This window comes from Misgurnus anguillicaudatus, chromosome 10 (assembly GCF_027580225.2).
Source record: "Misgurnus anguillicaudatus chromosome 10, ASM2758022v2, whole genome shotgun sequence".
NCBI classification, from domain to species: domain Eukaryota; kingdom Metazoa; phylum Chordata; class Actinopteri; order Cypriniformes; family Cobitidae; genus Misgurnus; species Misgurnus anguillicaudatus.
The window spans coordinates 33,383,298-33,404,233 of NC_073346.2; the positions used below are offsets into that span (position 1 = coordinate 33,383,298).

Genomic DNA, 20,936 nt, shown 5'->3' on the forward strand with positions numbered 1-20,936 from the left:
AGACTTCCAAAAAAAAACAGTCCCTGCCAGAACAGAAGGGTGAACGGACGAAGACAGTCATACATTCATTATAGTGACGTAAAACGATGTTCCATGAGCTCCATTAATATTTAAGCTGGCGCAGCGCACATGTGCGTGGGCAAGAAGGACCGAGATTTATCCACTGTCATTATCAGATCAGAAGCTCGACCACCCGCTCGCAGAAACTGTATAACTTTCGGATTAATTAAACTCCTGTGAATTACGAATATGGCAGACGTGTCTGTGCTGCATACCGAAGTGTGGGGTTTAATGTCTTTCACAACTTTCCACATAATTGCATTCGGAGGCAATAAGTCTTTGTTAATATGATGGGGAACAAAGAACGAACCACTGGAAGAATAAGATACTGCACGAAGAGGGTCGAGATGTGGGAGGTGAGATGCAGTTCACGAGCGCGATGGACCCCAGGGCTTAACTCGTCGGCTGATTGAATGTTTAAAACCGGCGGTCCGACAGCACGCGAAAACTAAAGCTCCTCCCGAGACCTCGACGTGCTGTATGAATTTCAAACAGGCATAACTACGCCTGCTGCTTTAATTACCGAACAATTTGGAAGCCTTTTAGCTTTTGATGGCGGTAAATTACGTTTTTTATGTTCCCTACACACGCCGCCTCATCCTCCCCTGTATTTTTCATCATCGTGCACTAATGAGGCATCGGGGGAGGATTTCCTCATGTTTCTGTGTATTCATCTCAACTGCAACAGACCAGAGGTCACATACACCATTCTGCTGTAAGAAAGTCAATGAGGTGACAAAATATGGCGGTTAAACAGCTATACCCATAAAATATAAAAGTTTCGAGTGGATTTATAAACGTTAAAATCTAATTTTAACATTTAATCTACAATTCGCCTGATTTTCCAGTATACAACTTTATTTAGGCGGTTAATTAGACGGTTTCAGCAGTAACGACATAAACAAACAGCTTTCGTTGAACACACGACACGTAACTCTTCCGGTAAACTCCGCCGGGAATCAATAACAAAAAAGTCCTCTTAGAATAGTTTATAACAAGCAAAATAAACAACACGTAGAGTACCTTAGTTCAAATCATAGCTAAAGCGTACCAAAAACTACACTTAGCTAACTTTACTCTGTAAAATGTGTACTATGCATGCAATCTTAACTACAGATCCGCTGCCAAACCTCCCATCAAATAGAGGGTATGCACATGACGTCACCGTCGGCGAGAGGGACGGCGGTTACGCCCACTGAGTGGCAAATAACAGGGTACTTACTATTTAAGTACATCAACGTACTTTTACTCAAGTAAAAGTACAATTTAAATGTAATTGTGTATTAAATAAATTTTAATATGGAATATTAAAGAATACACAGTATGATTTTAAATGTTTTTCCCAATATAAACAACCTAATAAAGCCCAGATGCTTTGAAAATGTAACTAATTTAACAAAGTATTGTCCACCTTTGCTATCAAGTCCAACTAAATTCAATTTAAGCTGATAATAGTCCGTTTTACTGGCATTTTCGCAGCAAAAGTTCAACAAAACGTCTGGTTTTCATAGCGGGTGCTGCGAAAATGGCAGTAAAACTGACTGGTTACATTAGGTAAATTTTCCAAGCATCTGTGCTTTATTAGGTTGTTTGTATTGGGAAAAACATCACTTCGCTACATTCTAAAGCATAGAATCATACTGTGTATTCTTTAATATTGCATATTAAAATTAATTTAATACCTAATTACATTTAAATTGTGTACTTTTACTTGAGTAAAAGTACATTAATGTACTTAAATATTAAATGTAAAAATACGTATTATTTATGAAATGTAAGAGTAAAAATGATAATAATATGCTTTCCAAAGAAAAACACGGATAAAATACAAATACTTGAAAAATTACGTTTAAAGTCGCCATGAAACGGAAGTATCAATTAAAACCGGCCTCTGAAATGAAATGAGGCAGGGCTGGATTTGAATTTGTCCATCGAGATCTGATTGGATCATTTTAAGTTGGGTCGTGTTGCTAATTGCTAATCGCAGTGATATTCTCCCGGACCCCACCCACCTGCTATACATTATGACAGGAAGTAAAGAGAGATCGTTTTTAGGAGGGGAGGAGATTTGCATTTTTGATTAAAGATTATGAGGGCACATTAATTTTTAAAAATGAATGAAGCTCACAGATAAATCATTTGTAAAAAATACCACAATATTTTTTTATTTTACTTTCATTGCGACTTTAAAGGCGGAGTCCATGATGTTTGAAAGCTAATGTTGATATTTGAAATCACCTAAACAAACACACCCCTACCCCAATAGAATCTGGACCTTCTGTTGATAGATCGCCCCACACATACGCAACCCGGCATTTGATTGGCCATAAGTGTGTTTTGGTAGTCGGCCCGTCTCCTTTTCCAAAGCGTTTTTCAAACATCGTGGACTCCGCCTTTAAGTAAAAAGTAAAAACTCTGCGTGATAGTGACCCTATCAACTTGTCAACCCACCTGTGGTCTGGACGTTGGAATGAACGATCAATTTACTTCTCCTTTCGGTGTTTTTTGGCAGTCTGTAAAACGATAGCTCAGAAATCTTGTAAATCTGTTAGTACACCCTATCGCAGTGGGGGGCTGCGAGATGGTGCCAGGGGGGCCCCAGTTTTATGACATCTTATGAAATACATTAATTTATCATGAATTCTGTGTAATTAAACCAAAAAAAATAATGCTACTAACCAAAAGCACTACTTTTTTGTATAATTGAATGTTTTTTTTTTTATTAAAATGTTGAGTTTTAGAACAGTTTTTTGTAACAAATTTTCTTTAAGGGGCCACGAAGGAATGCACAGTACACAAGGGGGGCCGCACGCTGAAAAAGTTTGGGAACCACTGCCCTATCGCACAACAGCCTTTCCCATTTCGACGCGTTTTCGTCGATGTCACGCTGTACTCAAATGCTGCCACTCAGTGGGTGTAACCACAGCCCCTCTCGCCAATGGTGACGTCATGTGCATACCCTCTATAGCTGTAGACTAATCCATAAGGTTCATTCATATATCTATGGAGTTCAATTAGCAACTAGTCACACACCATTAAACAAACAGAAACCGGAAGTGTAATTGTGTCACCGCACGTTTATCCGATGAAAGCAAAGTAAACAGTGATTACAATGTGTTTGGTTTTATTTATTTATTTTTGGGATATGTTAAGACAGCATAATGTCTTTAAAATTGTTTTTGCTGAGCTCAATGCAATGCACAAAATACTCAACATATGTTTTGTCCAAGAGGTCCTTTTTTATTCAGAAAACAGTACAATAGAAAAGCATATAGAATAACAGATAAGAAACAAAAAAAGCCAGGAGAAAAATAAGAGCGAGATCAAACAAATTGAGTTTTAAAAAACAATACTGTAAAGCTCACACAAGTTTAGGGTCTGTAGAGCCTTCTGACTAAAGTTGCACCCCAGACTGCATTGCTAACCCAAAGCTACCAATTGTGGAACACAAATATTTAATGTGTTGACACTGATGTTTTATATTATACAAAATTGCAGTGATTGGGTGTCATTTTGGCCCACCGCAGCCGCAGGCCATCCATATTACGCACCTGTTTTCAATACATACTTAGATGTGCTAAAATGCTTCTTCACGTCTGGGTTCATCCAACAATGATTTTTTTAACACAAAGCAATCAGTCCTGGAGAAAGAGCTTGTCAGTGGGTTATAAACAAGAGGCCAGCAGCACAAAAGCTGACGTGCTTTTGTTTGGTAGTGAAAGATGACTGTCTGCCTCGAAATCACAAAGGGAGGAAAAACATTTTATCATGGTTGTACGTGTCCCTCAAGGCATGAATGCATTATAAAGGTAAATCATCTGTGTCAAACGCTTGCAGAGAGAAACACTACTGCTGCAACTACAAAACAAATTGAATAGCTTGTAAGATTTACAATTAAAACATTTTTATAATTAATAATGAAAAGCAATGCACGTAAAATTATTTAAAGTGCGTATAAAGTCCAATATTAGATGTGTTTTCAATTTGTAACACCACAGAAAAATGTGTTATTGACCACCCAGCGAAATATAAATGATTAAAAAAACGCCAAGTAAATAAAATAAGTTATTGAAATCTTGGAAAAACAGGATTCTCTGCCCTCAAACGTCCACTGTCGGCACTGAAACCACGCACACTTTGTGTCTTTTTAAAATACCACTACAACCTGAATGGATGCTGGGTGTGATTGTGTTAGGGGCGGGGCCACTCTAGGTGGCTCCGGTGCATCATCGAGACACCGTTTTAGCTCCGCCCAAATAATCCTGAACACAGAAATGTTGAAAAACTGTTTAACGGTTTAATTCCACAATTCAGTACATAGTTCACAGTCTTTGCAACATGTTTCAGAAATACATTTCTAATATTTATAATGTGTTTAGAATAAAGTTAGATTTGAGAAGAAATATGCGACCATGTCTGTAAAATCCAGGTTTTTAAAGTTAGAGCATCAAATTTTGAGACATTGATCAGCCATCACATGGTTTGTTGGGAAGAGCTGTGCTATTACATTTCCGAGCATCCAGGCTTACAATTTCTCCTGGGTGATGATAAAAGGAGTAAACAAACCCTATAGATTGAAAGAGGGACCTGAGTCATATCAGTAACACCAGAACCAGAATATCAAAGAGATTTGAAATTGAATACTGTTGACTTTTGATGAAAGTAAGGAATAACTTATAGCACATATCACTACACTAAAAAGCCCCTTAGCAACCACAGGCATACACCCTGGCAACCATCTATAAGACCTGGTTTATACGTCTGCATCATGCTTACTTTTATGCATTTGGTAGACTTATAGTGCATTCAAGCTATACATTTTATTAGTATCTGTGTTCCCCGCCTGGAAATCAAACTTATGACCTTTACCACTCACATTTTCTTCAGACCCCGTCTGTGAAATCCAGGCTAAAGTCTCAAAATCTAATAACAGTATGAGATGAGCAGCACCAGAGTTTGATATCAAACTGTGACAGTCTTACTCGGACAATATTAAAGATATCAAGGTTATATTCCACAGAATGTTCTTTACATTAGGACGATTTTATGTCACAAATAGTAAATCACAAAAAGACTTTAGCGGGTTTTTACAAATGAAAAATGAAAAGCACAATGAGGTATGGATAAAGAAATGTGCATTATTAATTATTAAGCACACATTCACAATATTAAAAATGTGGGGTAGCAAACAAGACGTCTATGGTGGAATGATAAAGAACAGTGGAAAAAAATTACAACAATATGAGGATTAAAAAACAATAACAGCGATAAATGAACTGTATTGCCCAGGCTGATATAAAATAAACAAAGAAATAGATAAATGTATGTTTTGGTAATCATGGCTGATTACCTCACACTATCATTATGTTGCTTCATAAATCATAAGTTATAAAATGGGTTATTTGATGTATGTAATGCTTTATCATGACATGACATGAAATCGAAAAATAGCTAAAGAACATAGTTATACTAGACAATGTGCATTTCCAGATCCAGTGAATAGTTAAAAAGCAGGCTAGCATTATGGTTTCACAGCTCTACCTGCAGAACAAACATCATTTAGCATATATGATTCACATCATTGTTTTTTATGTGCTTTGATACGCTTAAAATAAACGAATGGATTACGTAACTGCCTGACTATTTCTGTATTTGTCATAATTATGCAATGTACAGCTCAATGTTGAAAATGAGAAACCAAAGCCAAATGTTATCTTAGAGATGGAGGTATTTACTGACCCAGATTAAACATGAAATATATGCAAATGAACGTAGAAACTGAAATCCCATCCAGAATCATAAATAAATGTTACCCTGGCTAATGATTTAATGCATAAGCTCATTATGAGACTGTTGGACTGTTAACAAAGAGAATGTAATGTGAATATGAAATTTGCATTAAATAAAGAAAAAGACAGTTCTTAACATTATGGCTGCTTTTCACTTATGAGAACATGAACATAATATATGTGACCTTGGACCACAAAACCATTCATAAGGGTCATTTTTTGGAAATTGAGAATTATACACAGAAAGCTGAATAAATAAGCTTTCCATTGATGTATTGTTGGTTATGATAAGACAATATTTGGCCGAAATACAACTATTTGAAAAATTATTCAATTTTTTTAAGGTAAGTGGTTGCAGTCAATTTATTTAAGCTATATTTAAACAAAAGTTTTATATTTTATTTTACTTTACTAATCTTTTTTGTTTAAATGTAGCTTAAATAAATTGATTGCAACCACTTACCTTAAAAAAATTGATTAAATTCAATGAATCATTTTTTTTCAGTGAATGTTCTTTACATTATAGGATGAGTTTATATAGAGTAAATCATAAAACATGACTTAGCTGGGGTTTCACAGACTGGGTTACATGCTAATCAAAATTAAGTATACCAACGAGTGGTGTTATTCTGCTTAAATTGATTTTAAATGGGAAAATAAACCACCAAACAGGATAAAAATGGCCTCAAGTGGTCCAGAACCAAAGAAAGAGACAGACAATCTCTGCTCACAGTAAAACTGATGCCAGGTTTTTTAACAATGCTGATTCTGTCAGGGGTTCAGTAGAGGATGGCTGCCAAATGCTCCTGAAGGAATTTAAAGAGATTCCTTCACACATCCCATGTCTGTCGAGGAACACCAAAGCATCTCTTTCATGCGATTTTGTAAGTCTTCATTTATAACCATATGTTTTAATTGCTTATTTTAGAATCAACCATATGCCAGTTTAATTTTTTTTATTTAAATAAAGGCACTGGCAGGTAGGGTGGCCATGTCATATAAAAGTGGAAAGTCTTAAAGATAATAAGTTATATAGAAACATCTATTAAAGGGATAGTTCACCTTAAAATTAAAATTCTGTCATCATTTACTCATCCTCATGCTGTTGTAAACCTGTGTGAATTTTTCTCTAATGAACACAAAATATATTTTGAGAAATTAAACACACAGCATATAGTGATAATTGACTTCCATAGTAGGAATCAAAAATATGATAGAATTCAGTCAACTGTGTGCTTACCATCATTTATCAAAATTTTCTTCATCATTTATCACAATACTTCCAAAACATTTTTTCCTACTATGGAAGTCAATGGTCACTATCTGCTGTGTGTTTACCATCATTTCTCAAAACATCTTCCTTTGTGTTCATCAGAATAAAGAAATTAACACAGGTCCAGAACACCATGATGATGAGCAAACGACAGAATTTTAATTTTAAGGTAAAACATCCCATAAAACTGCAGAAATGGCAGTGACACACACTCTTTTCCATTAGTTTTTCTATGCATTTTCTAAGTGGTTGCTTACTATTGCACATTAAAACATTTCAAATCTCCACATTTTGGTTTTTCAAGTGTGACCTGTGTACATCTTTAATTGAAGTCTACAGCATCAAAAAAAAACAAAGGAAAATAGTTTAGCTGAAATCGTAAATGGTTGTCAACTCTTCAAGATTAGAGACAGTGTCGGAATTTTCAGCAATGCGAAGCCAGACAGGAAATGGCTTAAAATGCACAAATTACCAAACCAATGAGAAATCGTGCGAAAACATGTCAGCGTTGCTGACAGGCACAGCTTTTCTCCAACCACCTTTGACAATCTGCCTTTTGTCAAATAACTTTCCAACCGAGCTGTCGACAGACCCAGAGGAGCAAACAACATGTCATGGTGAACATACCATATGTCTGATTATAATGGCTTTGAGTGGGCTTGTGTAATTGGCACATTAAATGTTTATTTTATGTCATGTACAGTGTACACTCACCTAAAGGATTATTAGGAACACCATACTAATTCTGTGTTGACACTCTTTGCCTTCAGAACTGCCTATTCTACATGGCATTGATTCAACAAGGTGCTGAAAGCATTCTTTAGAAATGTTGGCCCATATTGATATGATAACATCTTACAGTTTATGGAGATTTGTGGGATGCACATCCAGGGCACGAAGCTCCCATTCCACCACATCCTAATTATGCTCTATTGGGTTGAGATCTGGTAACTGTGGGGGCCATTTAGTACTGTGAACTCATTGTCATGTTCAAGAAAACAATTTGAAATGATTCGAGCTTTGTGACATGGTGCATTATCCTGCTGAAAGTAGCCATCAGACGATGGGTACATGGTGGTCATAAAGGGACGGACATGGTCAGAAACAATGCTCAGGTAGGCCGTGGCATTTAAACGATGCCCAATTGGCACTAAGGGGCCTAAAGTGTGCCAAGAAAACATCCCCCACACCATTGCATTAATGAGAAATTGAACAGGTGTTCCTAATAATCCTTTAGGTGAGGGTACATTATGAAGCCAAACTGTGGTTCAGTTGCCTTTTTACTTAGTTATAGACAAATGAAACGAAATGTACCAAACACATCTCATTTATTTATTTATTGCTGACAAGACGCAATAAATGATATGCATAAAAATATATTAATAACTACTGAGTGACTGTCATGACAGTCAATTTAATGAAATTAATTGGGAGTTACATACACGTTTAATTAACACAATCACACTCTTTTTCAAACTTCACATTAAAGATTGTCGCTAACCCTCACCCACATGCCTATAATGTCATAAACTACCAGTCAAAAGTTTAAGATCACTTGATATTGGAAATCTTTTAATCTAAAGATGTACACTGTGAAAAAATATTCCCCCCGGGTCAAAAAGGTAATTTATCCTATGCTGGGTTCTTTTAACCCAAATTGCTGGGATGTTTAATCTATTGTTGGGTCAATCAATATTCTTTAAAATGAAATCCCAACAAGCTGCCATTAGTAATTTATTTTGAATGCTTTTAGTTGACTTTATCCTAGTCACATTATCCTTATGCCACAGCTTACAATTATTCTATAATGTGAAAAACATAAATAACTAACAAGTAAATGACCCTAAACTAGACTGATAGTGTATTGCAGATGCAACCAGTAAACAGTACTGAAACTAATGTAAACAGTCACCAATGTATTGTCTTTCTACTTTCGCACAATGCTTTTTTAAAACATAATATAGCGCATTTACCGAATGCTCGGGGGCGCTGAATAAAGGCACACCTGTGCATTCTGATGCACATTATTGTGAATTCAATCACATTGAATGAGAAAGCATCTGTGTGTGAAATGCATGGTACTCAAGCAGCCATTAAAATTCTGGTTCTCTGAGTGATAGTTTACATTTTTTGCCCTTTCAAAGTCAATGCAGATGGTCATAGCCATTTCCAATCTGCAACGTGTAGGAAACGAGAACTGCAAGTCGTAAATTTTCCATTGACCCCACTATGACGCCAACGTAATGAATATATTTGTAAAAAGGATGCTCCAGTCTAATGGCATATCATTTCAGCCTGGTCAAAATGTCATCTACTTTCAGACAAATGGAGGAAACAGTTAAAATGATATTATATCCATCGAGTCTGCTCCTGGCTATGGTATCACTCTGAGAAATAAAGGTACAAATGGTGTCACTGGGGTGGTACCCTTTCAAAAAGTACATCTTAGGACAAAAATTACCATATTAGGACCTTTTTAAGGTCCCAGTGAAGCCTTTTTTAACAGTGTAATGCGTATAGCGTTATTTTTAGTTAAGATGCAGAGTATTAATTTACATTATATCCCAGTGCAATAATATATCAACCATCCAAATTCAATTTCTAGCCAAGAAAATTTGATTATTCGGCCACATTGGTAAAGATAAGCTCTACAATCATTTGTTTGGCATTTTTTGGCAACATGGAAATTTAGCTTATGATTTCCTCAACATCTAAACAACAGCCCTGAAATATACCCAACATTTAGCTGTATAATCCTGACACTTATATTTGGGTTCAAGTAGTGCCTGTCCTGCCCAAGGAACAACATCAAATGTATGTCAAACCCCAAAATCTCAAAATTAAGTGACCGCAGGTCAGATTTTTCCAACGAGACCCTCTGCAGCTGTTCGTCCACTGAATATAACATCATTGACAGAGACGCCATCATAGGAAGCCCCTGCCAGTGTAAGGGGAAGATTGTTCTTGCTGATGTATTGCCTCATCTTTTCTGAAAATAAGAAACGTCTGCCTGTAATTTATATCCTTCTGGAAAAGACGCTGAAAATCATTTTGTGTGATTAATAAACTTTGTCTTACCAAGTCGTTTCCAGTGTCCTACATGATACTGAGGAATGCAGTTCTGAACAGCAAATGATAGAAATAAAGATTCATTAACAGACAAGACAGAAAATTTATACCAAGAAAAAAAAATAAGATGGGATTTTAAATACAGTAGCAGTGTGAATACTTCTCTCTGTGAGCGTATATATCCGGGTAATTAAACCGTTCAGAGACACTGTAGTCGACAATGTGGCATGAAAGAATACGAGCGTGCTTGTGTGGGCGCACCAAGGTGGAAATCTTCCTCTCGCTCTTTGACTGTATAATTAAGATAAAGTCGATCGTAAATGAAGCAGAGCAGCTTATCGCTTCTCTCGACCCTTCAATGACTGTCTTGTATTATCTGGCCAGAATTCGAGTGACTCTTTTCGAGACCCCCAGACCAGGCATCTTCCCGACTGTACTGCTAACTGAACTCCCAGAAGCTGATGGAGGACAGGAGTAATGTTTAAAGAAAAAGACCATCTGCCTTGATTGATGTCAAAACAGACCCCCAGAGAGAAAACTGAGGACATCTGGTGGCTGTGAACGCATGACTGACTCGATTGAGATGGTGGAAAAAATGAAGTCTATATAGTCTATAAATTCAGTTAAAGGGACACTTATTTTCCAGCTCTCCTAGAGTTAAACATTTGATTTTTACCGTTTTGGAATCCATTCAGCCAATCTAGCCGTACCACTTTTAGCATAGCTTAGCATAATCCATTGAATCTGATTAGACCATTAGCATCACGCTCAAAAATAACCTAAGATTTTCGACATTTTTCCTATTTAAAACTTAACTCCTCTGCAAGTTACATTGTGTACTAAGACTGACAGAAAATTCAAAGTCGCGATTTCTAGGCCGATATGGCCAGAACCACACTCTCATTCCGGCGCAATAATCAAGGACTTTGCTGCCGTAACATGGCTGCAGCAGGCGCAATGATATTACACAATGCCTGAAAATGGTCCCCTTGGTAACTTTCAATAGCAGGGGACTATTTTTGGGCACTGCGTAATAAAAAAGCAAAGTCCCTGATTATTACGCCGGAATGAGAGTATAGTTCCTAGCCATACAGCCTAGAAAATCGCAACGTTTAATTTTCCGTCAGTCTTAGTACATGATGCAACTGCAGAAGAGTCAAGTTTTAAATAGGAAAAATATTGAAACTCTTTGGTATTTTTTTGCGCAATGCTAATGGTCTAATCACATTCAATGGATTATGCTAAGCTATGCTAAAAGTGGTACCGCCAGACACGGAGATCAGCTGAATGGATTCCAAAACTCAAAAAAAAAGTGGAGTGTCCCTTTAAAGATCCCATATTTGACACTTTAAAGGCCACATAAAATCCACTTTTACAAGGTGTTAAGACATAAATGTGTGTTGGCAATGTGTGAACACAACAACCGTGTAATGGAAAAAAAAATCCACCCTCTGCTTCACTTTAATCCCCATTAAACCAAAGCAATCTCATTAGACATGCCATTTTGATTCTCTTGTTAATGTGACATCACACAAAAAAAGCGCTGCCCACGGCCACTGACTGATTGGTTAATTTTAACCAAAAGCTTTTCTAAATGCAGGGCTCCAGACTGCCACCAAAATTTGAGAGTGTGCCACTGAATTTTACATCCCGTCGCACATGTAAATGCGACCAGTAAATTTGACCCTTTTTGTGATGTGACACTGAATTTGAAACAGCACGTTGTACTTTCTGCATCTATTATCAAAGTATTAATACAGTGGAAATTAGTAGAAATGTGAATATTTGGTCAGCATAATTTACGGTGTGTGCCCCTAAATTTTTTGGTTGCACCCCTAAAATTTTCAGTTGGGGCTACTGTGCTCCTATTGAAAAAAGTTAGTCTGGAGCCCTGAAATGTGTTTGTTAGCACATTGTAGCACTAATGTGGCTAAAGATACTTTTGTCTGACAGGAATCAGATTATTGTTAACCAAAAGTGTTGATAAGGGAGTGAGGAGCTGTAGCTCATTTGCATTTAAAGGTACACACATGAAAACAGCGCTTTTTGCCCCCACCCAAATGGGGGCATTTTGGAAATGCTATAAGAAATTATCTGTGGGGTGTTTTGAGCTGAAACTTTACAGACACATTTTAGTCACATCTGAAACTTAAAAATTACATAGTGTAACAATCAGTGTTGGGAGTAATGCATTACAAAATATAATATATTACAGTAATATATTAGTTTTTGGTGTAACGCAGTAATATAACGCATTACTAATAATATTTTGGTAATATTGTACTCGTTACAGTCTTAGTAATGCGCGTTACAACAACGCATTTATTTTTTGACCAATGCCGCGCGACCAGCATCCACACAGAAAAAACCTGCGGGTAAAATAGTATGTCTGTTTCCGGGTGCTGTATCCAGCATGTTCATTTTTACTTTAATTTTGTATTTAACTTGGATTTGGATGCGGTGCGCGTCAAATATAGATTAAACACGTATTTTAAAGAGCTGCTTCTGGGAAGTCTGCGGCTATAAGCAATGCATTCTATACATACAATACATTTATGTGTGATCCTGGGATCGAATCCATGACCTTTGCACTGCTAATGCGATGCTCTACCAATTGAACTACAGCTATACTATATTTTACTTTAATGTAAAATCAGTGTAATTTAATATCATGTGAACCTCTTTGTGTCCATTTCTAATAAACTGCGAGTTCATTGTACTAATCTGTCATGTCATAGTTTAACACAGAAAATCACCTTGAGTACTGAGACCAGGCTCCACACAGGTTGCGAGGTGACACCCAGATGATCGGTTACTGCCCGGGTAGCCCGATCCAAGAACATCTGCTGGGTCACTTCCTGTGGACTACCAAACACCTGCTTGAACCACGCACCACCCATCATTACCTATAACAACACAAACACTGTTTTCAATAACAGCTGGAGAGCTGCTGTAATGACATTAGAAAATAACACCATTCACAACATTGCCTTGCGTCGATAATAGCTGGAATCACCATTATAACATCTATTCAGATGACTGGTTGAGGGGATTACATTATTCTACTCAGGTTGCTACTCAAAGCAAACCTTATGGCACTCAAATGTATGCTTATTCAAAGGTTTTTGGCCCTCGACTACAGTTTATGGATGTTTTCCAGCAGAGGGACAACATGTCCACAGCAAAGGACATCTAACTATTAAATTAATAATGATTAAAGTGGAGCAGAAATGAATAATTCAATTGCAATTTTTTTACGTTGTTGTGAGGCCCACATAGCACTAGAGGGTTATTTTTATGACTAATATTTTCCTGAAGAAACAGGACCGAATTTGATCTTTTTCTCCCATATATAAGTACTTTGTTATAAAGCACATATTATAAGCATTTTTTTAAACATGTACTTTTCATTTTTTTTGTGCCAAGGGGGCACTATTGTCCAGTTTTCATCGAGTTAAAAGCAAAAAAATGTTTGTTTTTATCCAAGAATATCCAGCCATATGCCATAATCATGTATACTGTGGATAAATAGATGGATGGGCAGATGGACGGATATTGTGTTATACCGTCAGTCTGGTGGTTGGTCCTCCACTCCGATTATGTTGTGGAAAGGTAACAGAGTCATACACGACCCCTAGGAGACCAGGATCTTCTGAGGAAGGCACCAGGTGTCCAAAGCCCTTAAAAACAAAATATGCACACAAACATACATTAATAACGTATGCATAATAAACAAGATCTTTAAAAGGAAAACACTACAATTTTCAACATTTTACTATGTCCTTACCTCAACTTAGTCAAACTAATACAAACCTATCTTTTTTCAATGCATGCACTTAATCTCTGTACAGCGCGTTGTGAATGTGTTAGCATTTAACCTAGCCCCATTCATTCCTTAGGATCCAAACATGGATTAATTTTAAAAGCCACCAAACACTTCTATCTTTTCCCTATTTAAAGACAAAGATAAAAAATGAGAACTATATTGTATGGCGGAACAGCACTTAGTTTGCAGCACTTTGACCTCGGCGTGCAGTAACAACATCACTCCTGACTGTTCCCCCTAGCTCAAACTTTCATCAATATTACTGCGCCCGAGGTCGAAGTGCTGCAAACTAAGTGCTCTTCCGCCATACAATATAGTTCCCATCTTTATCCGCTTAAAAAATTCCCACGTTTTTGTTTGTGCCACCATACTTACTCGTGTAACTACTCATGTAACAGTCTTTAAATAGGGAAAACATGGAAGTGTTTCATCCCTGTTTGGATCCTAAGGAATGAATGGGGCTAGGCTAAATGCTAACACATTCACGACGCGCTGTACAAAGATTAAGTGCACGCATTGAATAAACATAGGTATGTATTAATTTGTCTAAGTTAAGGTAAGAACATAGTAAAATATTGAAAAACTGTGGTGTTTTCCTTTAAAAGTCTTTCTAGTTCTGTAAGCAAAACATCTGGCTTAAGAGAACAAATGTATGAAATTTAACATTACAGTTCAACCAAGCTGACAAAAACACTTTAATCAATATCATCCTCTTCCTCGACTATATTCTGTATAATGTAATCTGACCACATGTTCATTCTTTATTATTCACTGAATGAAGTCTTACTGCAACAGGAAGAATGAAACCTTCATACTCCAGATTCACAACAGCAACAGTGGCAGACGCAATGGATCGAAGCTCTTCTGTCAGGGGTTGAGCAGCAGGGGGCAGCACTGATGCCAAAGCTGGTAAAAATATATAGGTTGTGCTGTTAAAACTAAAATAAAACACACACACACACACACACACACACACACACACACACAATAATAACCATATAGTGTGATAAGTGTTGTCCAACTTACAAGTCAATCAAGCATAAGCACACGTTTTTATAAATGAACTGCTTGATGCTCACAAAGTTTAAATCAGTCTAACAAGTCTTTACAGAATGGCTCTCCCCAATAGTACTGTAGAAGGATTATATTTACCTGAAGCTGGTAGGACGGAAATCACATGATCGGCTTTCAATGTGGCCCCATCATCCAGTTTGATCTATTTTAAAATACAGAAGAACATAAAAGACATCTGTTGCTCCATCCCCATCGCTTTATTAATGTGACAACAGTAAAGCGTGTCAATATATATTCAATTTGTAATATTTAAATGAAACGTGTCCTGCTATTCCCACATCTGACCTCCCAGACCCCTCCCTGCAGGGTCAGGCTCTTCACTCGAGTATTGTGATGAAGCTCCACACGCTCTCGACCTCTCAGCGAATTCTCCAGGGCTTCTGGAAGTGACTGCATGCCCCTCTTCAGTGACCACAGACTCCATGACTCTTTTGATGCTCTTTTAGCCAAATCAGAGGAGATTACTTCAGGACCACCACCACCTTATGAAGTATATATACATACAACAAACATTACAATCACTGAAAAATATACAAAGTCAAAGGTAAATGGGTCAGAAAAAACGGTTTGGCAAGAAATAAAAAAAACAAAAAAAACTTGTTTTAAAAGCACGCATCAGGTTTATTTCAACACTATGTGCATAGTGTATTTATGTTAATTTTATGCAAATAAAAATTACATTTGCACCATTTTTATGAAAGTTAAGACTGAATGAACCTGAAAATGTCAAATGGTGTAACTGCCAATTGCGCCAACAAAATAAGAAATATTAAATATTTTATCCACCTTGATGGCATGTATGCCTAATTATATATATGACTAATTATTTATATTTATATTTATATTTATACACACACATATATACATATTTTTTGTAATAATAATTTGGCAGATTTTGGCATATGCTGAAAACAGTTTTCTAAATAATCTTTGACAGATGTAAAAATTTATGTAAAATAATCACATTACACTAATCTAGATGATTATATTTTATTCCTCTTTTTTTTATGAATACATTTATTTTTTCAATAAAAAAAAATAGTAGTTACACCAATTGACACAGAACGTTTACACCACATTGACATTTTTGCCATTATTCCCCAAAAAAATGTTCAAAATGAAATTAAACCAAAAATATTTGACTTGGTCCTCAAAAAAGCTAATGTATGCAAGTAATCTGCAAATTTATTTTGAAATGGCAACCCTTTTACATTTAACTGAACCATATGGACACAAAATAATTAATGTCACGTCACTAATCCCAAATTACATTAAACACACATTATTTCAATAGTTATATATTGGTGGATGTTTTATTTGTGCCTTTAAAATAGGGATGCATAACGATCAATCGTGATTAATCTATAGCAGAATAGAAGTTTTTGTTTATATGATATATGTGTGTGAACTGTGTATAATAACTTTGTACACACATGCATGTATATATTTAAGAAATGTTTACATGTGTATACATTTGTATATTTATGTATAATTTACATTGTATATAAATATAAATACTTAATATATAATTTTTTTTTTTCTTAAAATTATACATGCATGGGTGCATATTTATATATTCACATAATTATTATATAAAGTTCACACACATACATGATGTAAACAAAAACTTTTAATCTGCTATAGATTAATCGCGATTAAACATTATGCATCCCTACTTTTAAATGTAATGTATAGCATACAATAATTTTTTTTCATATTTTATTGTTTCTAGTTAAGATCAAATTTAGACCGCATTATAAACACAGACCTAATACATAATTATATATGCAGCATATAGGTCAAGAGGATGGAAATGGACATAAACATTTTGCTGAAATGGTCAGTGAAAGAAGTTTGTATTTGGATTGAATCCCAGGGGTACACACGGTGTATAACATCATATAGGATGCCAAACAATGAAGGTTAAATAGAAGAGTGACACAATACTTTCTCAAACTTAATACTGCCATAATAGCTCATGCATAATAATACAACAATTTCTCATGCATAATGATGTGATAATAGCTCATGCATTATACAGCGCAGTGACTGGATCAAACAGGTTTTTACTTATCATGAATAATGCAAAGAACCGCTCAGAAACTAATGACGTTAGGCACATACTCAGCAGCCAATCAGCATCTGAATGAATGCATTATGCTTTTGTATGTTGCTTCAACTTTGCTTTTTCCACCCAGGAGATTGAATGGCTCTTAATAATGCAAATATAACCAGTTTCCACTTATTAATAAAATTAAAAATAATGCCAACACTGTTTTTGCCAACCTGTATGTTAAAGTATTATTCCACTTTCATAAAAAATCTGATAATTTACTCACCCCCATGTCATCCAAGATGTTTATGTCTTACCTTTCGACGTGATTACGTAATACGCAAGGTATTTTTAATAAGAGTTCTCCAACTAAATATGATCAACATCCACAACCACAAAAAAATTATATCTCTATAACTGCTAGGTATTAGTCTATAGTACCTCACCTGAACCCATCAGCATGCCCAGCACAATGGAGCCCCGCGACCGCTCTGCTTTATAAAGAGGGGGCAAGCAGGACCGCACACTTAACTGCCTGCAGTCACCAGCAAACACCCCTCTACACAGACTGTCTATAGCTATATCTGCTAACTGCACAGAGACAGAAAGGTGGATTGAATCAGATCATATTTTGTTATCACACATTTCAGTCTGATATGTTGTGACAGTAAAGCACAAAATAATAATACATAAAAGTAGGTCACTAAAACCCCTTTTGATCTCACCTCGGGACCCAGACGCCTGGATACAAACGCATGGACAGATTCATCATCTTCCTTCCCTTTACTGATCAACATTTCCTTTAAGACGCTATGAATTATAGGACGGGAGAAAGGAGGAATGGTGCGCAGAATACCACTAAATAAGGAGAAGAGAAATATTCAAGTTATAGTTCAACCAAAAATGTTGATCCAGTTTAAGAACACAAGGTTAGATTTTAAAGCTCTTTACATTCAATACATTAATATTTATCAGGTGTAAAGTACTAGTATGAGTTTATTGGATGATGCACAATGACGTTTCCTCTCACCCGGGTCCTGATGGCATCTTGTGTAGTTGTCCTTTCACATACAGGAATCGGTTCTTAGAAGCCACATGATCCTTCGAAACTGGCAGGACTTCAGACTCGAGACCCAAATCAGACACCTGCATGACACATTAACTCAATAAGAAACAATAAATGAGAAATCCAGTAACATGCAAAAAAGTTAAAAGTAAATCACAAAAAAAATAAAGATGGCTTTACATGTTTAGTATTCATTAGAAAGTCTTTTAATGATTCACTTATTTGACATGTTTATGTAAATAATCTTTAATACTTACAATTTTAGTGCTTTAATCAAAACATATTTCTGAAATTCTAGTATACCCCTTAATAGAAATAATTACATTGAACAGAATTATATCATTTAAAACAAAGTACTACGTGTGCATAACAGATACCAGAAACCTAACAGCAGAAGAATTAAAGGGGGCATATCATGAAAATCTTTTTCCACGTTTAAGTGCTATAATTGGGTCCCCAGTACTTCTATCAACATAGAAAATGTGAAAAAAAAACAACCCAGTAACTTAGTTTTGGTAAACCATTCTCTACAAGCATGTGAAAAACCTACAAAGTGGCAATTTTAACATGCTATAATAAATTATCTATGTTTTTCGGAGCTAGAACTTCACATACGTACTCTAGGGACAAAAAAAATGTATTTGACATCTTAAAAAAGTCTTGTGAAATGATTATTTTACTATTACTGCTGATATTATTGGTGCACGTTGGCCCTCTTGTGGCCATCCAACAGAACTACAACACTAACAGCAAAGATTGATGTTTTCTCAAGCTTAGGTGGTTTTATATAAATTATTTGTCTTACTCAAGACAGCTGACTTACTAACCAGTTATAAATCTTATATATGCAATGCATGTACCTGTAAATTTAAATTGTGATAATGTATCTTCTAACACTCGTGCAAAAAATGAACATTCCTATACGTATACCATATTCAAACCATTTCGACCAATAGCTCCTGCTGGCCGAACCCCTCGGGGTCCTTGTTCAAACACTGCTCCATCATCTCTCCGTGTGGAGTTCAACCAACCTCCACATCTACTGCTTCCCTCCAACAGCACCACCTACATCACAACAAAACATATATGATGGTGATGGCTGTACAGTGGAGAAAACAAGTTTATAAATGATATGATTTATTATTATTATTATATGAAACAGTTACAATACAAAAAGCTAAAATGTCTAAAATGTCTTATAGGAACTTTCATTAATAACACAACATTATATTATAAGCAAAGATTATTAGTTACAATATTAGGAATTTGAATTGGATATTAAAAAGAGGAATTAGTAATTAATATCATAATTACATGTGTTTTACCTTGGAGACATTAGGACTCTTGCTGAGATAATGGCAGGTCGACAGACCCCCGATCCCCCCGCCAAGCACTGCTACAACCTTCTGCATTCAGCTCCAAACACTTCCACACATACAACAAAACTGACCACAGACCCCTAAAGTGACAGCAGGCAAACATTCAGCTACAGCACTAATAAACTATGAGTCAATAATAAAACAAGCATTTACGTGGGACTGGTAGAGAGCCACATCAAACTACCGAGGAACATTGGAGGCTTGAGTTCATGACATCTGAATTGACAGATAAGGTTCGGACACTGGTTAGGGTCTATAAGACAGGGTGGTGGCTCTGATAAGGTGACTGTGTTGTCATTTATCACAGTCAAACAAAAGGGAGAAAATAATCTCCCTTCAATGAACGCTGGCTGGTTTCCTGTTTGAAAACGAAAATGTGTGACAAAAATAAAGCAGAACAAAACCCAAATGTTTTTTTTTTAAATTACAAATACTGCTTTGAACCAGATGTGGCTCATTTACCATTAAAATTATTTCCTTATGCAAGTTAATTTGTTGTGTAACGTCAATGTTGATTCCACTAACAGAACACATACATTACCAGTAGAATGTCTGTGATGCATATCAACATTATTTACGTGTTGATAATATTTAAGAAAAGTCTCATTAGGAAACGTCTCGAAAAATATCAGTGACACGCTAACGTACGTTACTTCTTATTAACGTTTTGCAGACTTCTAACAAACCTGACTTGTTTGAGTAACATATAATAATGAAAGCTAGACAAATGCATGCTGACAACTTCTATTAAAAAAATTCAAAAACCACCAGCAGAGTTATAAATGCAAACATTCAAAATAAACACCCGATACCTGCATAAAATTTAAAGTTTTGGATCGCGCGGCTTCTGCTGTGTGTTGCCTCCTCAATGACATGAATGTTGTGTGAATCCAACTTTAATAATAACATACATACGGAAAAACTTCAAAATAAAAGTCTCTAACTCTAACAGTAGTTGCGAAAGATACCTTTAAATTTAAATAATTTTATCAAAATCAGCAAACATCATTTTTGAAGAGCGCATGCACAGATTATTTGTATTTAGTTTGAGTTAAGTCATTTTATAGAGCTGATTATTAACGTGTATTAATTTTGGCTATTGATGTCTTTTATTCTGTGTTTAGAACTTTTGTTAACCTCATACCTTAGGTTGTTTAAATGTGCTCTATAAATAATGATAATTAAAACATAAATAAACTAAAGTAAGTAATATAAATATTAAAATATAAAACTGAAAACAATTTCGTGATCCCGGTTATTATAATTTTGAGCAATAATCACATTTTTCTTATATTTTCTTTCTTCTTTATTTTTTTTGTTTGATTTTTTAACCTAATTTTAAACTTC

General features: G+C 35.8%; 1 protein-coding gene across 2 annotated transcripts; it reads right to left on the reverse strand.

The window, feature by feature from the left end:
* Window positions 1-8,431: 8,431 nt before the first annotated feature.
* On the reverse strand, window positions 8,432-20,523 carry ppox (protoporphyrinogen oxidase). 2 transcript variants are annotated; one of them, XM_055211011.2, is made up of 13 exons: window positions 20,402-20,523; window positions 19,536-19,669; window positions 19,141-19,275; window positions 18,175-18,290; window positions 17,870-18,002; window positions 17,591-17,735; window positions 15,377-15,573; window positions 15,170-15,233; window positions 14,805-14,923; window positions 13,758-13,871; window positions 12,948-13,097; window positions 10,201-10,243; window positions 8,432-10,111 (listed from the first exon to the last, which is right to left on the reverse strand). In XM_055211011.2, exons 2-13 carry the CDS (start codon window positions 19,620-19,622, stop codon window positions 9,978-9,980), a joined length of 1,437 nt encoding a protein of 478 aa, XP_055066986.2. In that variant the 5' UTR covers window positions 19,623-19,669; window positions 20,402-20,523; the 3' UTR covers window positions 8,432-9,977. The 2 variants fall into 2 exon arrangements, with proteins under 2 accessions (XP_055066986.2, XP_055066987.2); XM_055211012.2 differs by having other exon boundaries at window positions 19,536-19,635; window positions 20,402-20,452.
* Between the last annotated feature and the right edge of the window lie 413 nt (window positions 20,524-20,936).

What these genes read in the sequence shown, in the direction of transcription:
- ppox (XM_055211011.2), bottom strand. Translation starts at nt 19,622, where the DNA reads ATGCAGAAGGTTGTAGCAGTGCTTGGCGGGGGGATCGGGGGTCTGTCG. An exon ending in GCCTGGTCTCAGTACTCAAG is followed by an intron (nt 10,244 to 12,947) that starts GTGATTTTCTGT and finishes TTTGCTGTTCAG; the next exon opens with AACTGCATTCCTCAGTATCA. An exon ending in AGGACACTGGAAACGACTTG is followed by an intron (nt 10,112 to 10,200) that starts GTAAGACAAAGT and finishes TCTTATTTTCAG; the next exon opens with AAAAGATGAGGCAATACATC.